Source organism: Leptinotarsa decemlineata, unplaced genomic scaffold (genome assembly GCF_025532065.1).
Source record: "Leptinotarsa decemlineata unplaced genomic scaffold, Ldec_3_MD MMD2_tig00000576_RagTag_RagTag, whole genome shotgun sequence".
Lineage (NCBI taxonomy): Eukaryota > Metazoa > Arthropoda > Insecta > Coleoptera > Chrysomelidae > Leptinotarsa > Leptinotarsa decemlineata.
In genome coordinates this window covers 8996085-9014396 of record NW_027412551.1, presented here as the reverse complement: position 1 = coordinate 9014396, position 18312 = coordinate 8996085, and the positions used below count along the sequence as shown (strand labels likewise).

Below are 18312 nucleotides of genomic sequence, written 5' to 3'. Positions count from 1 at the left end.
AAAATTACATGGAACATTGTCATCCTCACTGGTAGACATCGATGTTTCGCCGTAAGACATTGATCATAATATTATAAGAAAATAAATTGATGGATGTAGCCGTTACTACGTGGTAGGAAAACATAATGAAGAAAAGAGAAATGCAACCACTTTTACCACTTTTATTTGTAACTAACGTTACTGCAGTTTCGTCCTAAACGGACATTTTCAAACTTATACAATAAACTCCGTATAGGACGAAACTCCAGTAACGGTAGTTACAAATAAAAGTGGTAAAAAACATAGAAAGTTTCATTTCTCTTTTCTTCATTATAATTTCCTACCACGTAGTAACGGCTACAGCAATCAATTTATTCGAAGGTATTTCTTTTACGTGTAATTTAATGTTTATATGAAAGTGGCTGTTTCGAGATGGTTTTTCTTCCAGTTTGTGTCTGAAAGTTACTCCTTTGCGTGATCTACACATCTTTGTATAGAGTTAATTTTTTGAAATGGATTGCTTCCGTCTTTTCTTTTGAAGATTTCCACATGTTTTGTATAAATATATAGAAGTAGAAAGCCAAAACCATTCTTTCACGAAAAAATAGAATTGAAACAATATTTGTGAAATGGAATTTCGAAAAATGGATAATACGTTGTATTTTGAACATGAGCCAATCAAGTTGTCAATTCATTGGAGTAAAACCTCTAAATGACAAACATGAATTGAGTAGGTACTCCAAATAATTTTATTTCTGACCGGGATATTATAAGCTTATATCGTCATATTTACGCTATCAATAAAGAGGGTCATAACTCCCTTGGGACATAGATTTTATAATTCCCTCTACCTTTCACAAGTAAAAATAAATAGAAATGAAAACTGAACCATATTTTATTTATTCACGTCATTACAAATAATAAATATACAATTTTGAAATGTTCCCTGAAAATTACTTCCGCCACTGGAAACAATTTCTTCTTTTGTATGGCTGGAGCTTCTGTTCACTAAGGTCGAGGTACCTGCCTCTTCTGATGACAAAGTAGACAACATACGCGCCGTTTTATTTCTCAATTCGATGCTATCCTCCAAATACCCCTCCGCCACCGTGGAACTTTTCCAACCTCCGTGTCTTTTTAAGTTAGTCATAGTTGCTCCTGCATTGGCTGGAGCAGTAGCAGAAGTGCGACGAAGGCAATGTCCCGTATAGGAAGATGAGTTTGGCAATCCTAAATACATTGCGATTTTGCTGGGGATTTTCCCAAACATGTTTTTTCCAATTGGCTGAGATGTACATTTATTTTGTCGGAAGCTCAAAAAAAATCGTTCAATACCTTTAGGACGCAAAGACATATAAAGTCTTAATAAAGGCAAAGCGGAGAACTCTTTTTCATCCACAACTGTAAATTTCTTCGATACACCACGTACTTTCCGGTACGTTCACTACCATAACGGAATCCCGGTCCTCTATATCCGATATCTTCATATTCAAAAGTTCCTGACTTCTGCATCCTCCAAAATAACCCATATTCAAAACAACCTATAACAAAAAAAGGAAATAAATACACACAAAAAGGAAAATAAGAAAAAAATTACCTTATGCAATAAATGAATATCATTAGGAGCGTCCTTTAGGAATCTGATAACATCTTTAGGAGAAAAAACAGCAGACTTTTTCGGCTTATAACTCTTACTCTTCCGTTTCAAAAAAGCCTGTAGTTCATTGAACTTGGTGATATCTCGTTTCTCATGTATAGTCACCATCGATTTTAGCATTGACCATTTAGTCCATAAAGAATTCGGACTATACGTTTCTGACTGAAACGAATAAACACAATTACTACCAAATCTACCGAAAAACATAGAAAATTCCTTACCAGTTCTTGAAAATATGCCAGAAATACAGTTTCAGTGACATCTTTTGGCATAACATTTTTCCGTGTCAGCCAGTCCAAATATATCTCGGGCCAGAGGCCCTCGGGACGCAAACTTTGCCATCGGTAATTAAGGCCCTCCTAATTCCCTTGATACATAAATAACTATTAGAAATTTCCACCCATCAGATGCGTTAATTATGAAAATCAATAACACACAATTCATTCATAAATTACGACTTCATGTCATGGAATGAATTTGACCTATTCATGTCATCGATGCCATCGTAATGACATTCATTCTCTTCAAATCCCAGCGTTCGGATTGAAAGAGTTATATTCTAAACATTCGTTATGGAATTGAATCAGATATCATTCACAGGATTCGTACACAACATTATAATTGAAAGGTAAAAATTATGTTTTGTCTGTATGTATTTTTGAATTTTAGGAAACAGTCTGGTTTCATCTTCAAAATTTGGCGTAGTCATAGATTGTGAAAATGATATCGAATTTCAGCAAAATCTGGGGATCTCAGCCTGTCACGCTATTTTTGATTCATTTATCTAAAACAAATATAACAAAAATTCATATTTATTTTCCCAATGTGCCCTATAAAAAGTCAATGAGTCGCGAAATATTAGAAAATCTCTTTAACTTCATCAAAATATCAAAATTATCCACGAGATCAATTTTGTTCATATGAAATAGTTTTCAACATTTTTATGTTATCTCTGATGGATTCATGGACTGGAAAAATAGAAAAAAAAATCTGAACAAAATTTTATATTAACTTGTTTCAAAAATTTTGTTCGTTTTAATGTCATACGTTTTTGGAGTTCCATATCTTAATAAATATTTATTCTATGTTATGGAATATACTGATCGACAGAGATTTTTGTACTCTATACATCGATGCTGTTCATTTTTTCCTGATTTTAATTTTTTCCTCTTTCCACATCATTACTATATGATGTCGATTTTTGAACAATTTGGTTCAGCCCAAAAAATCAATCAGGCATTTGACAATGATAGTGGTTCCATTTTGTGGATTCAGAAACTTGCGTTTCTTACAACTTAACTATGCCACACAACCCCCTACGACTCTAAAGATCGATTCACCACAGCCCCCTACAACTATGAGGAATATATTTGATAGACCAGAGCTTCGGAAAATATACAACGAAATATGTCCTGTGGGGTTTAATAAAATTATTGGACTAGTGATGATGATAGTGGTGATGAACGCACTGATCGACGTTGAATTGCAAAATTTCTTTCCGGAGATTGTAGCTTCAAAGATGAGCCCCGAAGTGGTCGACTTACAGTAATCCAGGACGTGAATTTGAAGACCCTGATGGAGACTGACCCATCACTAACGGGATGGTGGAAGAACTAGACGTCAGCTCCCAAGCGGTTTTCGATGATTTAAAACGTATTCGATAGGTCGAAAAGCTGGAGAGGTGAGTGCTACATGATTTGAACGGTCGACAGAAATGGTTACGTTTTAAGGTCTGTACGTGTTTTTGGGCAACCAAAACGATTCTGTTTTGGATCGGATCGTCACGTGTGATAGAAAGTGGCTCCTCTACGGCAACAGGAGACGATCGTGCTCCACGACAACGCCCGTCTGCACGTTTCGCAAATCATCGTTCGAAAATTAAACGAATTGAGCGTCAAAGTTTTGCCTGTCGCCAACCGACTACCATCTAATCAAGCACTTCGATTACTTTCTTACCGGTAGAGCCTTCGCCAGTCAGGACGAAGCAAAAATGACCTTCGTCGACTTCATCGAATCTCGAGCACATAGTTTTTATGCTGACGGGATTAATTGACTTATACCTATTACGTTGGCAAAAGTGTGCAAAAATATCCCAATACTTTACGATTTTGTTTAAATATCAGTTCATTATGAATTAAGAGCAAACAAAAGTCCTTTCACGAGGAATGATAAGCAAAATTTTTTTTCATATATGTATTTCTGTTTAAAATATGTTTAAAATATGTTTTTCCATTAACCAGCTATCGCACCCCTACGAACGACAACCCTCAGAAGTCGAAACTTGTGCGAGCTAAGGAATAACGAGGTCTCACCTTTCAACGTGTGATTCCTAACATGGGTTGGACGATAGCCAGTGAAAATCGAGTGTTTTGCCTGCTGCTTGAACCATCGACTCACACATCGGGCGATTGACTGAGTGGACAAAGCACCCACGTCGAACTGCCTGGCTACCGACCGACCTTACTTCTGAAAAATTGAAATCACTTCCATTTGATGACTATATACTATATATAACAAAAAAATATTGAGAAATATTCACCTAAAAAAGTGGAAAATTCCTACAAATGATGAATGGAAGAAATCTTTCTTTCTGATTTCGAAAGTTTAATTACTTGAATGTAATTCAAAACAGTAACTGATGAATGCAGAAGTTTATAAAATTAGGAATCGAGCTTCTGCTAATATAATTTTTTTTAAGAAAAAACACAATCACTACGGGAAAATTCTTTACGCGCTCTAAGAGCGGTGCCTGTGCGAAAGCAGCGATTTACATTGGATTTGAATCGCTGGAGATTGAATCTATTTGGAAAAACGTTTTCAAGAAGTATATTCCACATAGAAGCAGTGCTCCAAATGAAAGAGTTCTTAAACAGTGAAGTTCGAGGTATACTGAGTTGAATCTCAAAACGATGAACAGCCACAGTCTGTCACTTGAAAACTTCCCAGGAAAGAATCTATAGAAGAGAGACAAATCTACAACCTTTCTTCGATGTTCAAGATCATCAAGATTACAAATGATGTTCGTGTCTTCAATCCAGCAGCTTCAGGGTATGCTCAAGGGCGAAGCTCCATTCATGAGAACACTACTCCAAAGAAAGTCTGATCTGAGCTTCATAAAGCATCAACAGTTGGTGAGGTGTGTCTAGTTTTATGGTTCGGAACAGTGTTCCAAGCTTTTGAGAAGCAGCTTTTGCAATTCCAGGGACATGATTGTGCCAAGACATATAGGTGTCTATTTTAACCACCAACAAACTTATCGAAGCAGAAAGCGGTATTGTTTGTTCTGACATCATTACATCGGGTTCGGCTTATATTTTTGCAGAAAACCGATGCCTGTGTTTTTTTGGCACTGAATTGAACCTGATTTCTTTCAGTCCAATTCCCCTTCCAACCTCCTTCTGCCGGTGAAGATGTGAATCTGTAGCCGATGTCCTGAAATCCAAATGAAATGATAAAACAAGTGTGCTGTCGCCAGCAAAGTAATATATTGGATTCTTGGTTGTTTCCGATAAAAATTAACAGATTTGAGAATTCGGAAAATTCACTGATAACCAAATATTTTTGAAATTGGTTTATTTCAAATTCATTTGATGAGTTGGTGAAATTTCTTTTATTTTTATTTTATTTTTTATTTTCATTCATTTTCAGTCAGGTAACTTATATGATTCAAATTGTTATTTTATTTAAAGCACTGATTACCGCTGGAGACTACTGGAATTCCGGATCTCAAGAATCAGAGGAGTTTATTTGGAGGAATGTTAAACAACAGCTTTGAGTTTTCTTGATGGTTTCTGGAAATAGGATTGCGATCAGAAGTTGTAAGGTTTAGTGCATTGAACCTTAGGGCCAGGGTAAGACCGAATACTTTGTCATATTTTCTATTAAAGCAACCATTAGAAAGAGTAGAAAATTTCAGAACTTCGACACTGATTCTTCCATCCAGTGCCAATATATGTTCGATAATGATAACTCAGTATTTTCATTCATCCATTTCAAGGATAGGAATGCAAAACCCTGTCAAAACTCTCAAGTAAACAGTATTCCTTGTTTTATTGGTATTATTTAAACAATAATAAAGATAATAAACAATAATAATAATACTAGTATAGGTCCTGACCAGCGCATACTACGTTATTTAAATAATACTAATAATAATGAACGGTCTTTATTTTTATCTTGGCTGTAAGGAAACAGTACGGTATACTGACGAAATTTACATATTTTTTATGGCAAAAAAGTTAATAAACGAATTGAATTGAATTGGAAATTGTGAATCTCACAATGGAGTGTCACTAGAATACGTTTCGAATTTTAATCAAGTATTTCCATTAAATACACTCATTAAATGTACATTAGAAATATTTTCCTCAGAATCAAACTTCAGAAAGTGAAAGGAGTATAGTGTGGCCATATCCTCTTGATGATGTAAGTTTTTCTCGAAAAAAAATCCTGTTATAGGTTTCGAGGAGCGGCACCATATCCGCTTTACACAATACTCCCGACAACTAAGTTTTACCTAGATTGAGGAAGTGTTTGAATCGTCCACTTTTTCAACCTCGAACAACTTTTTGTTCGCACATTAACTAATTGACCTGCCAAATATATGAATTTTGATTTGAGACATGCAACAAAGCATATGGATTATTTCGTACATTTCTGGCAATTAGCATAATGCACTGAGCTGATTACTCATGAAGAAGTTGGCATTGAAATTTTGCTCTTTTCATTGTCCAAATTAACATCAATTCGAGACGAATGTTTGATGGATACATTTTTAATCACTGGCCTTTACATGACAATGAATTATGAAACAAGTTCGATAATTGTGAAAATTTACATTTGGAGGAAGCTTTATCACAAATAGGCGGCAGATCGTAAAGGTAGATGATGTTATCAGTCAGGTAGAAACTATTGAATATGATGTGACTCAAGGTTCTGGGATATCTTTTGTTCAATATATATATAGATGTGTTGTTCTCGTTAAAATGCAGTGGCGAAATAAATGGATTTGCCAATGACACAGCAATAGTGTACGATGCTGAAAACTGGGATATACTAAGAGATAAAGCTCAGGCTGATTTTTCACTAGTAAAGAGCTGGCTCGAACATAAATTACTAACGGTTACCATGGAAAAAATAATTACCTACCTATCAGTTGCAATAATGTAAGCAGGCTGTTTGACAATCTTCAAATCATTACTTTACAAAATCAAAGTTTCTCAATATTAGCTGTGAAATAAATACTAAGGTGTAACCATTGATAGTAATTTGAAATGGAAAAATTGCATTCTGTATGTGATCAAAAAACTACAGAGTATTCTTTATAAATTCAGATATCTTAAAAAAAATTGTCATTCAATCATATGAAAACACTATACTTTGCTTTAGTAGAAAGTCATTTACGTTACGGCATAGTAGGTTCAGGTGGGGCCCTGCGAACACACATCAAACCACTAGAGATTATCCAAAACAGATTCCTGGAGTTGATTTTAGAAAAACCCCACCAATATTCTACAGATCTGCGGATATAAGGACTGCGAGATACTGGACCTGAGAACAATATTGTTCGAATGTTATATTGAAATATAAAAAAATAAAAAATGACGCCAGTTTACCTACGCATAATTATGGTACCCGACAAAGACACCATTATGTTGTTCCACAGATGAGCAAATCTGTTTGTCAGTGATCATTTTCTTATACAGCACCTAAGGCGTTTAATGTTATTCCCGACCATATTGAAGAAATATAAACTTTAACATGTTGAATAATAAGGTAAAACGATTCACATACGAAACACAATCAGCCAAATGTAATGAGATCGTCGAATCAAATTTCTTCAACTGATTATTTCATTTTATCTTATTTGTACTCTCCATTTTGATTCTTCGTGCACGGGTTTAATTTTTATTTTCATAACTATTACTTATTTCAATATTTTTGCACTTTCAAAAGGTTCTTGTTGATGAGTTTGCTTTTGTTCATGGTTAACACCATGAAAAAAGCGTATTGCTTTTTTCATGGTGTTCTTGTACTGGACTGAATATTTATTAGGTAATTAAGTAATGAACTTTTATCTCGAAACAGGTGTTTGCTCACTTATCGAGTATGTATCATTTATGCAAAAAAAATATTTATTGTATAAATGTTCTCATTATTGTGATTGCTTTTTGTATTACTCTGTCATTTCCATATATATTTTTTTAAGTGTGATGCTTTTTTTCGTAATGTTCTTGTATTGGATTGAATATATTTTTCTTTTTATGTAGTTAAGTAAGGTAATTTCATCTCTAAACAAGTATTTGCTCACTCATCGAAAAGGTGTCATTAATGAAAAAAAAATGTATTTGCTGTGTACATTCTGTCTCATTATCTGTATCATTATATGGTTGTAAATCATAACATTTCATTCAATAAATTCAAATGAGAAGTTTCACTTGCAGAATTGAGTTCAAATGGTAGAGTTAGTCGTATTCATAGTTCATTTACAACACGAGTAATAGTTCTGCTCATTATTTCATAAACAGTTCATTATTATTCAATAAATGAAACATAACTCATCTAAAGTATATATGCAATGAAAATTAGAATTATGTAATAATGAAATATTAATGAAAAAACCGAAACAAACTATGGAACTCTCACCGCAATTCAGAAAGAATATAAACGTTTCAAGATCATTCAAATATCCCATTATTAAAACGAGATTTTGTCTCCTCGCCTTTTTTGTTATGAATGAATCAATTACCTTCTGGTCGTCGATAGTTACGTTACGGTGCATTTATATTAATAATAACCCAATTAAAATTAGGTCTTTTCTATTCAATATAGTTTTGATGTGAGTGCTGGAGTGCTGGAGCTTCAGTATACTCGGAAAAAGTTTTATGCAGAAATTTTCTTATCAAGATGACCATTACAAAATTAATTCTTTTGGTCAGGTTGCTACTCTCAAAATTCTGCACAAGCTATGGTTTAATGGGACCAAAATTGAAAATCAGAAATTTTATGAACGCTATTTTCCGGGTTTTGTGACCGTGGTCTGCAGGTATTTATGTCTGACGTTTCTTCTACTGCTGTGGTAGACATTTTCAAAGGCGATGTAGTTACGGTTGTAATACCCGAGCTGGTGCTCTGGTTCTTGTTCTTGTTGTATCCAACACATTGCTTTTGAAAATGTCTACCGCAGCATTAGATGAAACGTCAGGCATACAAACTCGCAGCTTATGACCAGAAAATAGCCAACAGCAATTTATTTCCATAAAGCCATCAGGTACTTCAAGCCTTAGAAGGCAAATCTCAGCTAGATACAGTATACACTGATCTCCAGAAAGCTTTTGACAAGGTAGATCATGTCTTCAGAAATTTCAAATTTCATACAAATTTGTTGAAACTAATGATTAGCTATCTATGAGATAGATCTTTTATGGTAAGATTTAATGGTAACACATCTGGAAAGTTTTATGCTAACTCTGGTGTACCACAAGGTTCTATTCTGCGACCACTGCTTTTTATACTATTCATAAATGACTTTTGCAGGTGATTTAAAAAATTTCAAATGTATCAATGCAATACGATGTTCCAAGCTATCAAGGTTGCACGTAATGTTCGCGTCTCCAATCAGGCGGATGGCTATTTTCTGGATGGAATCCAGCAAGTTCAGAGTATGCTTGGGGGCAGAGCTCCACACATGAGAACAATACTTCAAAGAAGATCTGATGTAAGCTTCATAAAGCATCAAAAGTTGCTGAGGTGTGTACAGTTTTCTGGTTCGGAACAGTGTTCCAAAGTTTTGAGGAGAAGCCTATGCAATTCCAGCGGCATTATTGTGCCAAGACATATTGGTGTCCATTTCAACCCCCAACCAACTTATCGAAGCAGAAAGTGAAAGTGTCTGACCTGACATTATTTTATCCGGTTCGGAAACATTTATCTTTTTGGAGAAAACCGATGCCTGGGTTTTTGTGGAATTGAATTGAACCTGGTTACTTTCACCCTAATTCGAAATCAGTGATTTTTTTTTCAATAAGTCGTTGATATACAATAAAAAGTGGGTTGGAGACAATATGGATCCCTGGAAAAACCAGAGTTGATGGTGAAAGTATTCGAGAGATATCCATCGACGGCCACTTGCAGGGATCGCTCTTTTAGGAAGCTGAAGAGCCATACACAAAAATGATCCAACAAGCCATAGCATCGAAGTTTGGCCAACAAACCCTCATGCCACACACAGTCAAAGGCCTTAGAAATATCAAGTGCAACAGCTCTTGGTTCTCCATGTTTCTCGATTGCGTTATTTCAAATATGGGTGACATACGGTAGAAGGTCGCCTGGTTGATCTTTGTTTCCGAAAGCCATATCGATGATCGCTCAAGATGTTGAAGTCTTTCAAATATCTATGAATACGGTGGTTTACTGCGTTCTCCATGATTTTTGATATCACTGATAGTAAAACGACTGGTCTATAGTTATTTGGAAGATTTTTCGTGCCCTTTTTGGGAATAGGCTGAACGCGAGCAATTTCCAACACGAAGGAAAACCCCTTTTCATGTAAGACAGGTTGAAAAGTCTGCAAAATCCTGTGCGAGTTAATTTGCATACTTTTCAAGTACAATGACGGGCACTTCATTAGAGCCTTTGACGATACAAAAAGTGGGATTGGCCTGTGATTGCTGTGGCAAATCATTATGAAATCACAAAATTTTGTTTGAGCTATCTAGTAGCGTTTTGCATTTATAATTAGCATTCACTACTTTTTACTATAAGAAAACAAAGAGTATCTATGGAAAATGTAAATTCAGAAAGTGTCTTTCAGTTGGTCACTCTTTCGGTGACGATTGCTGTAAACAAACCTCCACTCATTCTGAAGTGAAAAATCTCGGTAAAGCAAAACTATGTATACGTGTATTCGAGATAATATTTCAAAACCTTGACCTCCAATCGACTGCCAAAAAGTAAGAGTGGAATAAGTATAATGATTTAATTCCCATGAAGAAACATGCATTAGTGGGCCTCCGAGGCATACACAAATGAAAATATTATTTATGGCTTACATAACCAACCTCATTTTGAATTGAAGTCTGGTGACACATAGGTACAAAACAATCGGGCGGGTGTAAAAAGTGTGACATGTTGTCGAAATTTCTTCTGATTTTAGTGGTTGTTAAGCTCATTTATTCATTTACTCATTCATTGACAAGAGAGAAAAGTAGAGAATCAACATACTGCGATCCCTATCTAAGCAAACAGATACAGTAATTTCAGTTTTCCATGACTTTTGTCGTTTTTTTGAGTCAGTAACTGAAATGATCCGTAACTCACATCTTCGAACCTATCATAATTGAAAAGATTCATAACTTACTACCTTTAGGCCAGTCAAAGATGTGCAAATTCATAACTGTACAGTAATATCCAAGCGCTATTAAAAACAAAAAATAACGAACTCGTCAAGGACTCGGTTGAAATAGCAAATAGATTCAACAATTAGGTATTTCATTTCTATAGGTGGAGATTTGGCGCGAAATATAAATCCAGACTGTTCCGAAAGGAAGAGTATATGTAACCACATCATTTTTCTGCAACCTACAACTGAAAACAAGATAAAATATATTATATCATAACTCAAAAATTAAAGATCTCTTGTCTATGATGATATCAAAGAAGAATATCTGAAACCGGTTATATATCGAAACCACTAACACATCTAGTGAATATGTTATTAGAGCAGCTCTCAAAATGGCTGTTATAACGCCTATATATAAAAATAGAGAAAAAACCGATGTAGCAAACTATAGACTAATCTCACTCATAACTAGTCTTGCTAAAGTTCTCGAAAAGGTTATTCAAAAGTGATTGAATATGTTTCTTGAAAAACACCAGTTATTGTCAGATTCACAACACGGCTTCAGAGAGAATATGTCCAACCAAGACCCAATAAAAAAACTAACCCAGCAAATTTATTCATGTTTGGATCAATCGAAACCCTCTATTGCTGTTTTCTTAAACCTTAGGAAAGCTTTCGACACCGTCAACCACTCTATCTTACTGAATCTTCTGCACGATATGGGAATTAAAGGCAAAGCGAATAATCTTTTCAGAAGTTATCTTTAAAACAAAGAGCAAAGCGTTAAAGTGGGCAATCATATAAGTGGAAAGGAAATTATTACATATGGTGTGCTCCAGGGTACGGTGTTATGACCTATCCTATTCAATATTTACCTGAACAACCTTTTCCTATAAGACATCAACTCCAACATTTTGAGTTTCGCCGATGATACTGTGCTGCAAAGACGAAAACTGGTTTGATTTGAAACAGGAACTAGAACATGACCTTCATCAAATCAAATTGTGGTTCGACTACGAGCTCTCATCTATTAACTTTGAGAAAACCTATCACGTATCATTCAGTAGTTATGACAACTCTCTACCAGAATATGACATCAAAATCTCCAATACGGAAGTCATCAAACCCACAAAGAAAATAAATTATCTTGGAACATACATAGTTGAAAAATTACGTTGCATACTTTACAAATTCAAACGGATAGCAAACATACTCAATCAAAAACAAAAAATTATGTTATATAAGAGTTTAGTAGAGCCACATCTGAGATATGGTATAATTGGTTGGTGTGGAGTGTTGAAAACTCATCTACATTCCCTTGAGGTTATGCAGAAGAGATTTATAAGATGTATCCTACGGAAAGGTTACGACTACCCTAGCGATCTACTTTATTCAGAATCTGAAATATTTGATCCTAGACAGCTGTTTTTTATAAATATTACTGCTACTACTTATTGCAACTACTTATCACCATAAATATGCTACACGTCGGAATCATAGTATCGTCATACCATTAATACTCAAATCAGTCGGGCAGAAATTCTTTCGGTATTTAGGACCAGAACTCTACAGTTTTTTCCTGAAAATTCAAGATGCGAATCAAATCTCAAAAAACTTATGACAAAGATTAAATTATTTGTCAAGAATATACCACGAGCAGAGATACATAGACAAATATAAATTTAAATACTTACTTCCACGATTGTGGATATATATTGTGTATTGATTTGTTTGTAATCTGGAACCCTTATGATCAAAATCTCTATATCATTGATTAATTAATTTATTTATATTATGTCCAAATGTGTCCAGTTCGTAGTTCTGTTTTTATCCATATTTAGAACCCATTCAATACATTAGTTTATTTAGATTCTTCATATTCTGTTCAAATATGTCCAGTTTAAACGTATATTCTTATCTATATCTAGTTCTTATTCCAATAGAATGATTGCTTTTATTTATTTATATTCTGTTCAAATGTAGCTATTTTGAATTTATATCTTAATACCTAATTTAATGCATGAATCTCATTCAATGTCAGATTCAGTATTCTCATTCCTTACACACAGGCAGATCATTTTGCCTCATAAGATGTATTTTATTTGTCCACTGTTCATTTCTATATGTACATGTATATTTCCTGCAAATAATCTTAAGAAAGCGAATTTGGGTTGCAATTCTCTGACTTTTTCAAGTTTTCCTCAACTAACTCTTGAATATTCATAAGAAAATAAATATTTAGAAATGAAATTTGGAATTATTCATCTCTCCCAACTACCTATACCACAGATTCTGGTAAATACCTGTCGGAAAACAACTATTTTCCTGGCTAATACCATTTATGCAGCAGACCAGGAAGATTCGGTCTCTTCATGAATCAAAGACAAGAGTTTGAACTTTCTGAAAACGAAAAGGATTGATACCACAATACTCATTTCAGATTGTTGTTTTTCTTGGTTCATTCTGCGTCAGATGTTCCAGTTCTACTTTTCACCCGTGAATAACACAGTTCCGCAGTACAATTAACTTTCTTAAATATTTCAAAATTATCATACCAAGTACGGAGGACTGGCTAAACGGCCCACTGGTAATAGCGGAAGAAACTTGGTATACAAATGGCTCAAAGACCCAAGAAGCAGTGGGGGCCGGTATATACGGAGGCAGAGCAAAGACGAGAATCACACTGAGCCTCGCACATATGTGGTATCTAGTATCTGTAGAGTGGGGAGGGTGAGTGTAGACTCATAGCACTTAGGCCACATGTGATCCATTGTACATCCTCCCGAGGAGTTGTCCTCCTAGGTCATCGTCCATCCTGTCCTTTCCAGGAAGGTGGACAGGTCACTAGGAGATATCTCTTTTATATTGGCAGGTGTATGCCAAGACTCGCCGAACACACACTCTCTTTGGCAAACTTGAGGTGTGTCACGGTGGCCTCCGCGAAGGTATTGGAAGGTGCAGCGATATTACTGTCTTTGCGCGGCTATTTCAACCTTCTTGGGGTTCCCTCCGTGGAAGTGCACAAGTGAGGGAGCTTTCCTGCAGGGGCAGCCGGTTCTTTGCCTTTATTCAAGGTGGAGCTCTTGGCGCCCGCCGCAGGAAATGCCCTTGCTGTTGGAGGTGATCCGCCATGTCCAGCCTCATTCCAAGCGGTAGATTGGGGTGGACATTTCTGTTCATCCCCAGCCACCGCCTTAGATTGAGGTGAGCACTTTTGTCCAGCCTCAGGATTGTTTTTTGTTTTTGTTGTTTCTGTTTTTGTGTTGTTTCATTCATATGTGTTCCCACGAGTAGCAAGGGAAGAGTTGGTCACCTCTGGCAGAGCCCCGCATTATCAGAGGTGGGCTGATTAAAATGAGGTTTCGCCCAGTTCCCCATGGGGATCGTTCGTAGCCGCATATTACCCAGCGGCCATTCAGCTATCGGCACGATTCCTTACACTTCAGCTTGGGTAGGCTAGTCCACAGTGGCATGTAACTCAAAGCCTTTGGGGAATTTCAGTTCCCCTCACCCTACTTATTTCTACCATTGACCAGGAGTCCGGCGACTCCGTCCGTAAGGCCACATTGGCTTCCCAGACAGGGCCTCCAGTCTAGGGCCGTTCCCCTATCCGCCACCTGGGGCCACGCCCGATAGATAGCCGAACTCACGGGAACCTAGGACAGAATTCTACTGTGTTCCAGGCAGAAGTTTCGGCCATTGAACACTGTATAGAGGAAATAAACAGGCAGAAGTTCGCAAATAAAACCATTGCTATTTTCTCCGACAGCCAGATGGCAATTAAGGCGCTCAGCTCATGTCAAGTCTTCTCAAGACTGGTGGGAAGCTGTCTGATCGGCCCAGAACCCTTCTGCGGGATAGCGAAAGCATGTATAAAGACATTCATAAATACATGGATGCAAGGCGAATCGATAGATTGGAAGAAACCATCGGAAGGAAGGCCTGCTAAACCACAACCATAAGGCTGTAAGGGTAGTGGTGGGTCTACTAACGGGGCATAGCTGGCTCAGCAAACATATGAGCAACATGGGTCTGACAGAAGAAACCCAATGCAGGTTCTTTCAAGAAGAGGAGGAAACCGCACTGCATGTGCTCCTTGAATGCGAAGCGGTAGCAAGGCTTAAGCCGGCCGCAAGTTGAGACGCAGGTCGTGAGGTGATGCATGGTGAGTCACGGTGAGAAAAAACTGCGGGTGAATGGACCCCCGTAAGTTGAAACGTAGTTTGAACCTACAGTTGTTAGATGACGTGTCTCTTGCCTTTAGATTTTCAAATGGATTTGGTTTATGAACTTTCAATCGATATCAGCTCCGAATCTGAGTCAGAAAATGATGAGGAGGTTGAATCGATTATTTCTGCTAGCTTCATATCGCTTCCCATATTGAACTTATTAATTTTGTTCGCAAATAGCCCTCATGGCTAGCGTCGTACAAAACGCGACAATTTCTAACTGCCTCTATTAATTTTTCCTCCATTTCACTTGACACGCCGTGACTCACTGAAGAAATCTGTGGAAGAAGGGCTGCGTAACGCAGGGTCACCGACCGCGAAAACTGCGTCACGTCACCCTGCGTCGGAACTTGCGGGGTTCCTATCATTTGTATGGTTCGCAGAAATTCAACGTGACTCACCCTGCGTCACCTCACGAACTTGCGTCTCAACTTGCGGCCGGCCTTAGACACGCAAGATGCGGAGAAGAGAAACCAGAGGCTGACAGCTATATGAAAGGGTCAGTGTCAAGGCTATGTAATCTCATCAAAGAGATCAAGCTAGACACTGAGATCTAACAACCAAGCAGCATCACAATAAATCTCTGGGCTAGCTCCCCGACAATCTAATTTAATTTTTCACTACAGGAAATTACATTCCAACAAGACGGTGGGTGCTTCTCTACGTTACCTACGAAATGAACATAATCATTTATAAGTTTCAAGGTTGTTGAATAGAATGAACAGGTGCAAATGAGTAGCCTTTTTGACCGCCTGATTTGAGCTTTTTTTTCATGGAGACACGTTTGAAACAAAGTGTATCACATTCCACCTGAAGAGACTTGCGAGGATGAATCAATAATGAATGTCGCAAGCGATTCAAAATAATGTACGACAGCGGTTTGAAGATAGTTCGCGTTGTGAAGCTTGCATGTACTACATTTCCAGCATCGAATCGATTGATATTTCTCAAGTAAAATCAATTGCAATTTCGCATTATCAGTTCGAAAAAATATTGGAGATGACTGGCAACTTTGTTTTGAGGGTTGAAGGTTTTGCAAAACTCCACCTCAACAAACAAACTTGGCGTGTTTTTAGATATTTGCCAAAAGTATTGGTAAAATTCGTTCTGAATTTCAATGTATACTCTTTTATGTAACCATGAATTATAAACAATTAAAATAAATAATGGGCGGTTCTGCCAATATCTCCAAATCAGCTTACGAAATTTCTAGGGCGGGATAAGTGAAAAATTACCTGAAACTGGGTCGCTACTTCAACTAGTTCAAAACCAAATCTACTTCGCAATATTAGCATCACTGAATTGAAATAACTTGCATCACACATTGAGTTATTTCATCAATCTTGTTCGACAAATCCCCATATATTTTATTTTATACGAGGGTATCACATTAAAAATGGTCCTGCAGAAACAGTTGAGTTGGTAGTGCTTAGAGCAGAGCAGCGTTTCCCAAGCTTTTTTGCCTGGGGACTCACCTTCATTGTGAATTTTTTTTCGCGACACACATATTGAATAATATTTAGTATAATTATTATTACTAATAGTATTTTTATTATTATTATTGTGAAAATTCACTATTGAGGAATACAACTCTGAAAGAAAATGATGAAGATGATATAATTGAAGATAAAATAGAGTACGAAAAAGACTTTTCATTCAGAATCTCAAAACTAAACAATTACAAAAAATAGAAATACCGAACATACAACCACTGGAGAATGTCCAGCAAAAATGTTATTAGGGAGAAAATTAAGATCACGATTAGATTTATTGTTTCCAGTGAGTCAGGACATAGTCGAAGAAAAACAGCAGAATCAAGTAAAAAGTTCCAAGGAACATAGAAATGTGAGTTTTAGAGAGGGAGATGATATACTGATGAAAGAATATAGTAGGGGCAATAAACCTATTTGGGTACCCGATACAGTGTGTAGTATTTTGGGAGATAGACATTATATAGTAACAAATAAGAACACGAACTTGAAGTACAAGAAACATATAGATCAATTATTGGCAGATAATAATAACAAAGGTCATAACACAGGAAACGAAACTTCTAACAGTAATTCATCTCTTTCATTGTTTTTGGATGTTCCATATGACATTCAACATAATAATGGGAAATATCTTCGAACGCCTAATATTCTCAGTTATAGCAGAAAATGCAAAACCGGTATCGACTTCGAACGTAGGCTACTTATTTTCCACCTTCATCGATATCTGTGTAGGGTTTTCATCAATACCAATTTTCTTATTATGCATATGAAAAAAATCTTCCTTATTGTCCAATGAGGTATCTGTTTCAACAAAAAAATTTTTCCCGACAAACTTTCGGTGTTGAGTTTGATGACACATTTGAGCTAAATGACCTTTTTTTCCGCATTTGTTGCACACATAATCACGAAATTTGCACTTACTTGTCTCGTGGTTTTGCTTACCACAAACATTGCAAAAGCGTCTTTTATTGGTCCACGTACTGCTATTCCCCTGGCTTGGTTTTGTTTCCAATCTTCTATTCTGTGAATTACTTCGGGAACTCAGCTGATGTATGGTGTCCGCATTGGGTACTAATTTTACTTGAGTCACAAGTGAAAGCTCCGCTTCCTTCTGGCTTTGCTCTTTACATAATGCGATTTCTAGGGCTCTCTCGAACGTAAGATCACTTTTTTCTTCTTTGAGTCTATCTTGAATGGGACCTTTTCCAACTCCTACCAGAAAAATGTCCCTCAATACTGTTTGAAACTCGGTACCAAACTGGGCATTTCCAGCCAAACACTTCAATTTAGTCGCAAAATCCATAACGGATTCATTTTCTTCTCGCCTGGCACAATAGAATTTTATGCGTTACGTATGAAAAGAGGTAATGGGGCTGAAATGCTTATCCAACCAATAACGTCTTCAATTCAGCAAACGTCTTGTTGTCCGGCGAATCCGGTACACACAAATGTATTACCAATTTATAAGTGCGTTCACTCAACGAATTTAACAGTAAGTCCCTTTTAATATCTTCTGCCAGAGTATTGATAGTACAATATTGAGTTAACTGAGTCAAAAATATATTCCAATCAGATGTCACACGATCGAAACGATTCAAATGTCCGATACAGCCG

The 18312-nt window shown here is 36.5% G+C and overlaps 2 protein-coding genes across 2 annotated transcripts in view; both read right to left on the bottom strand.

Annotated features, from left to right (window-relative positions):
* The window catches only part of cysu (peroxidase homolog), a 99717-nt gene extending 81672 nt beyond the window's left edge, over positions 1–18045 (bottom strand). Inside the window, exon 1 of the mRNA XM_074174388.1 lies at positions 17620–18045. The gene's annotated coding sequence lies outside the window, so the exon portion shown is untranslated. The remainder of the gene's footprint in view (positions 1–17619) is intronic.
* On the bottom strand, positions 733–2708 carry LOC141481940 (uncharacterized). Its single transcript, XM_074174386.1, has 3 exons — positions 1858–2708; positions 1577–1798; positions 733–1520 (listed from the first exon to the last, which is right to left on the bottom strand). Exons 1-3 carry the CDS (start codon positions 1906–1908, stop codon positions 1371–1373), a joined length of 423 nt encoding a protein of 140 aa, XP_074030487.1. The 5' UTR covers positions 1909–2708; the 3' UTR covers positions 733–1370.
* Positions 18046–18312: the final 267 nt, after the last annotated feature.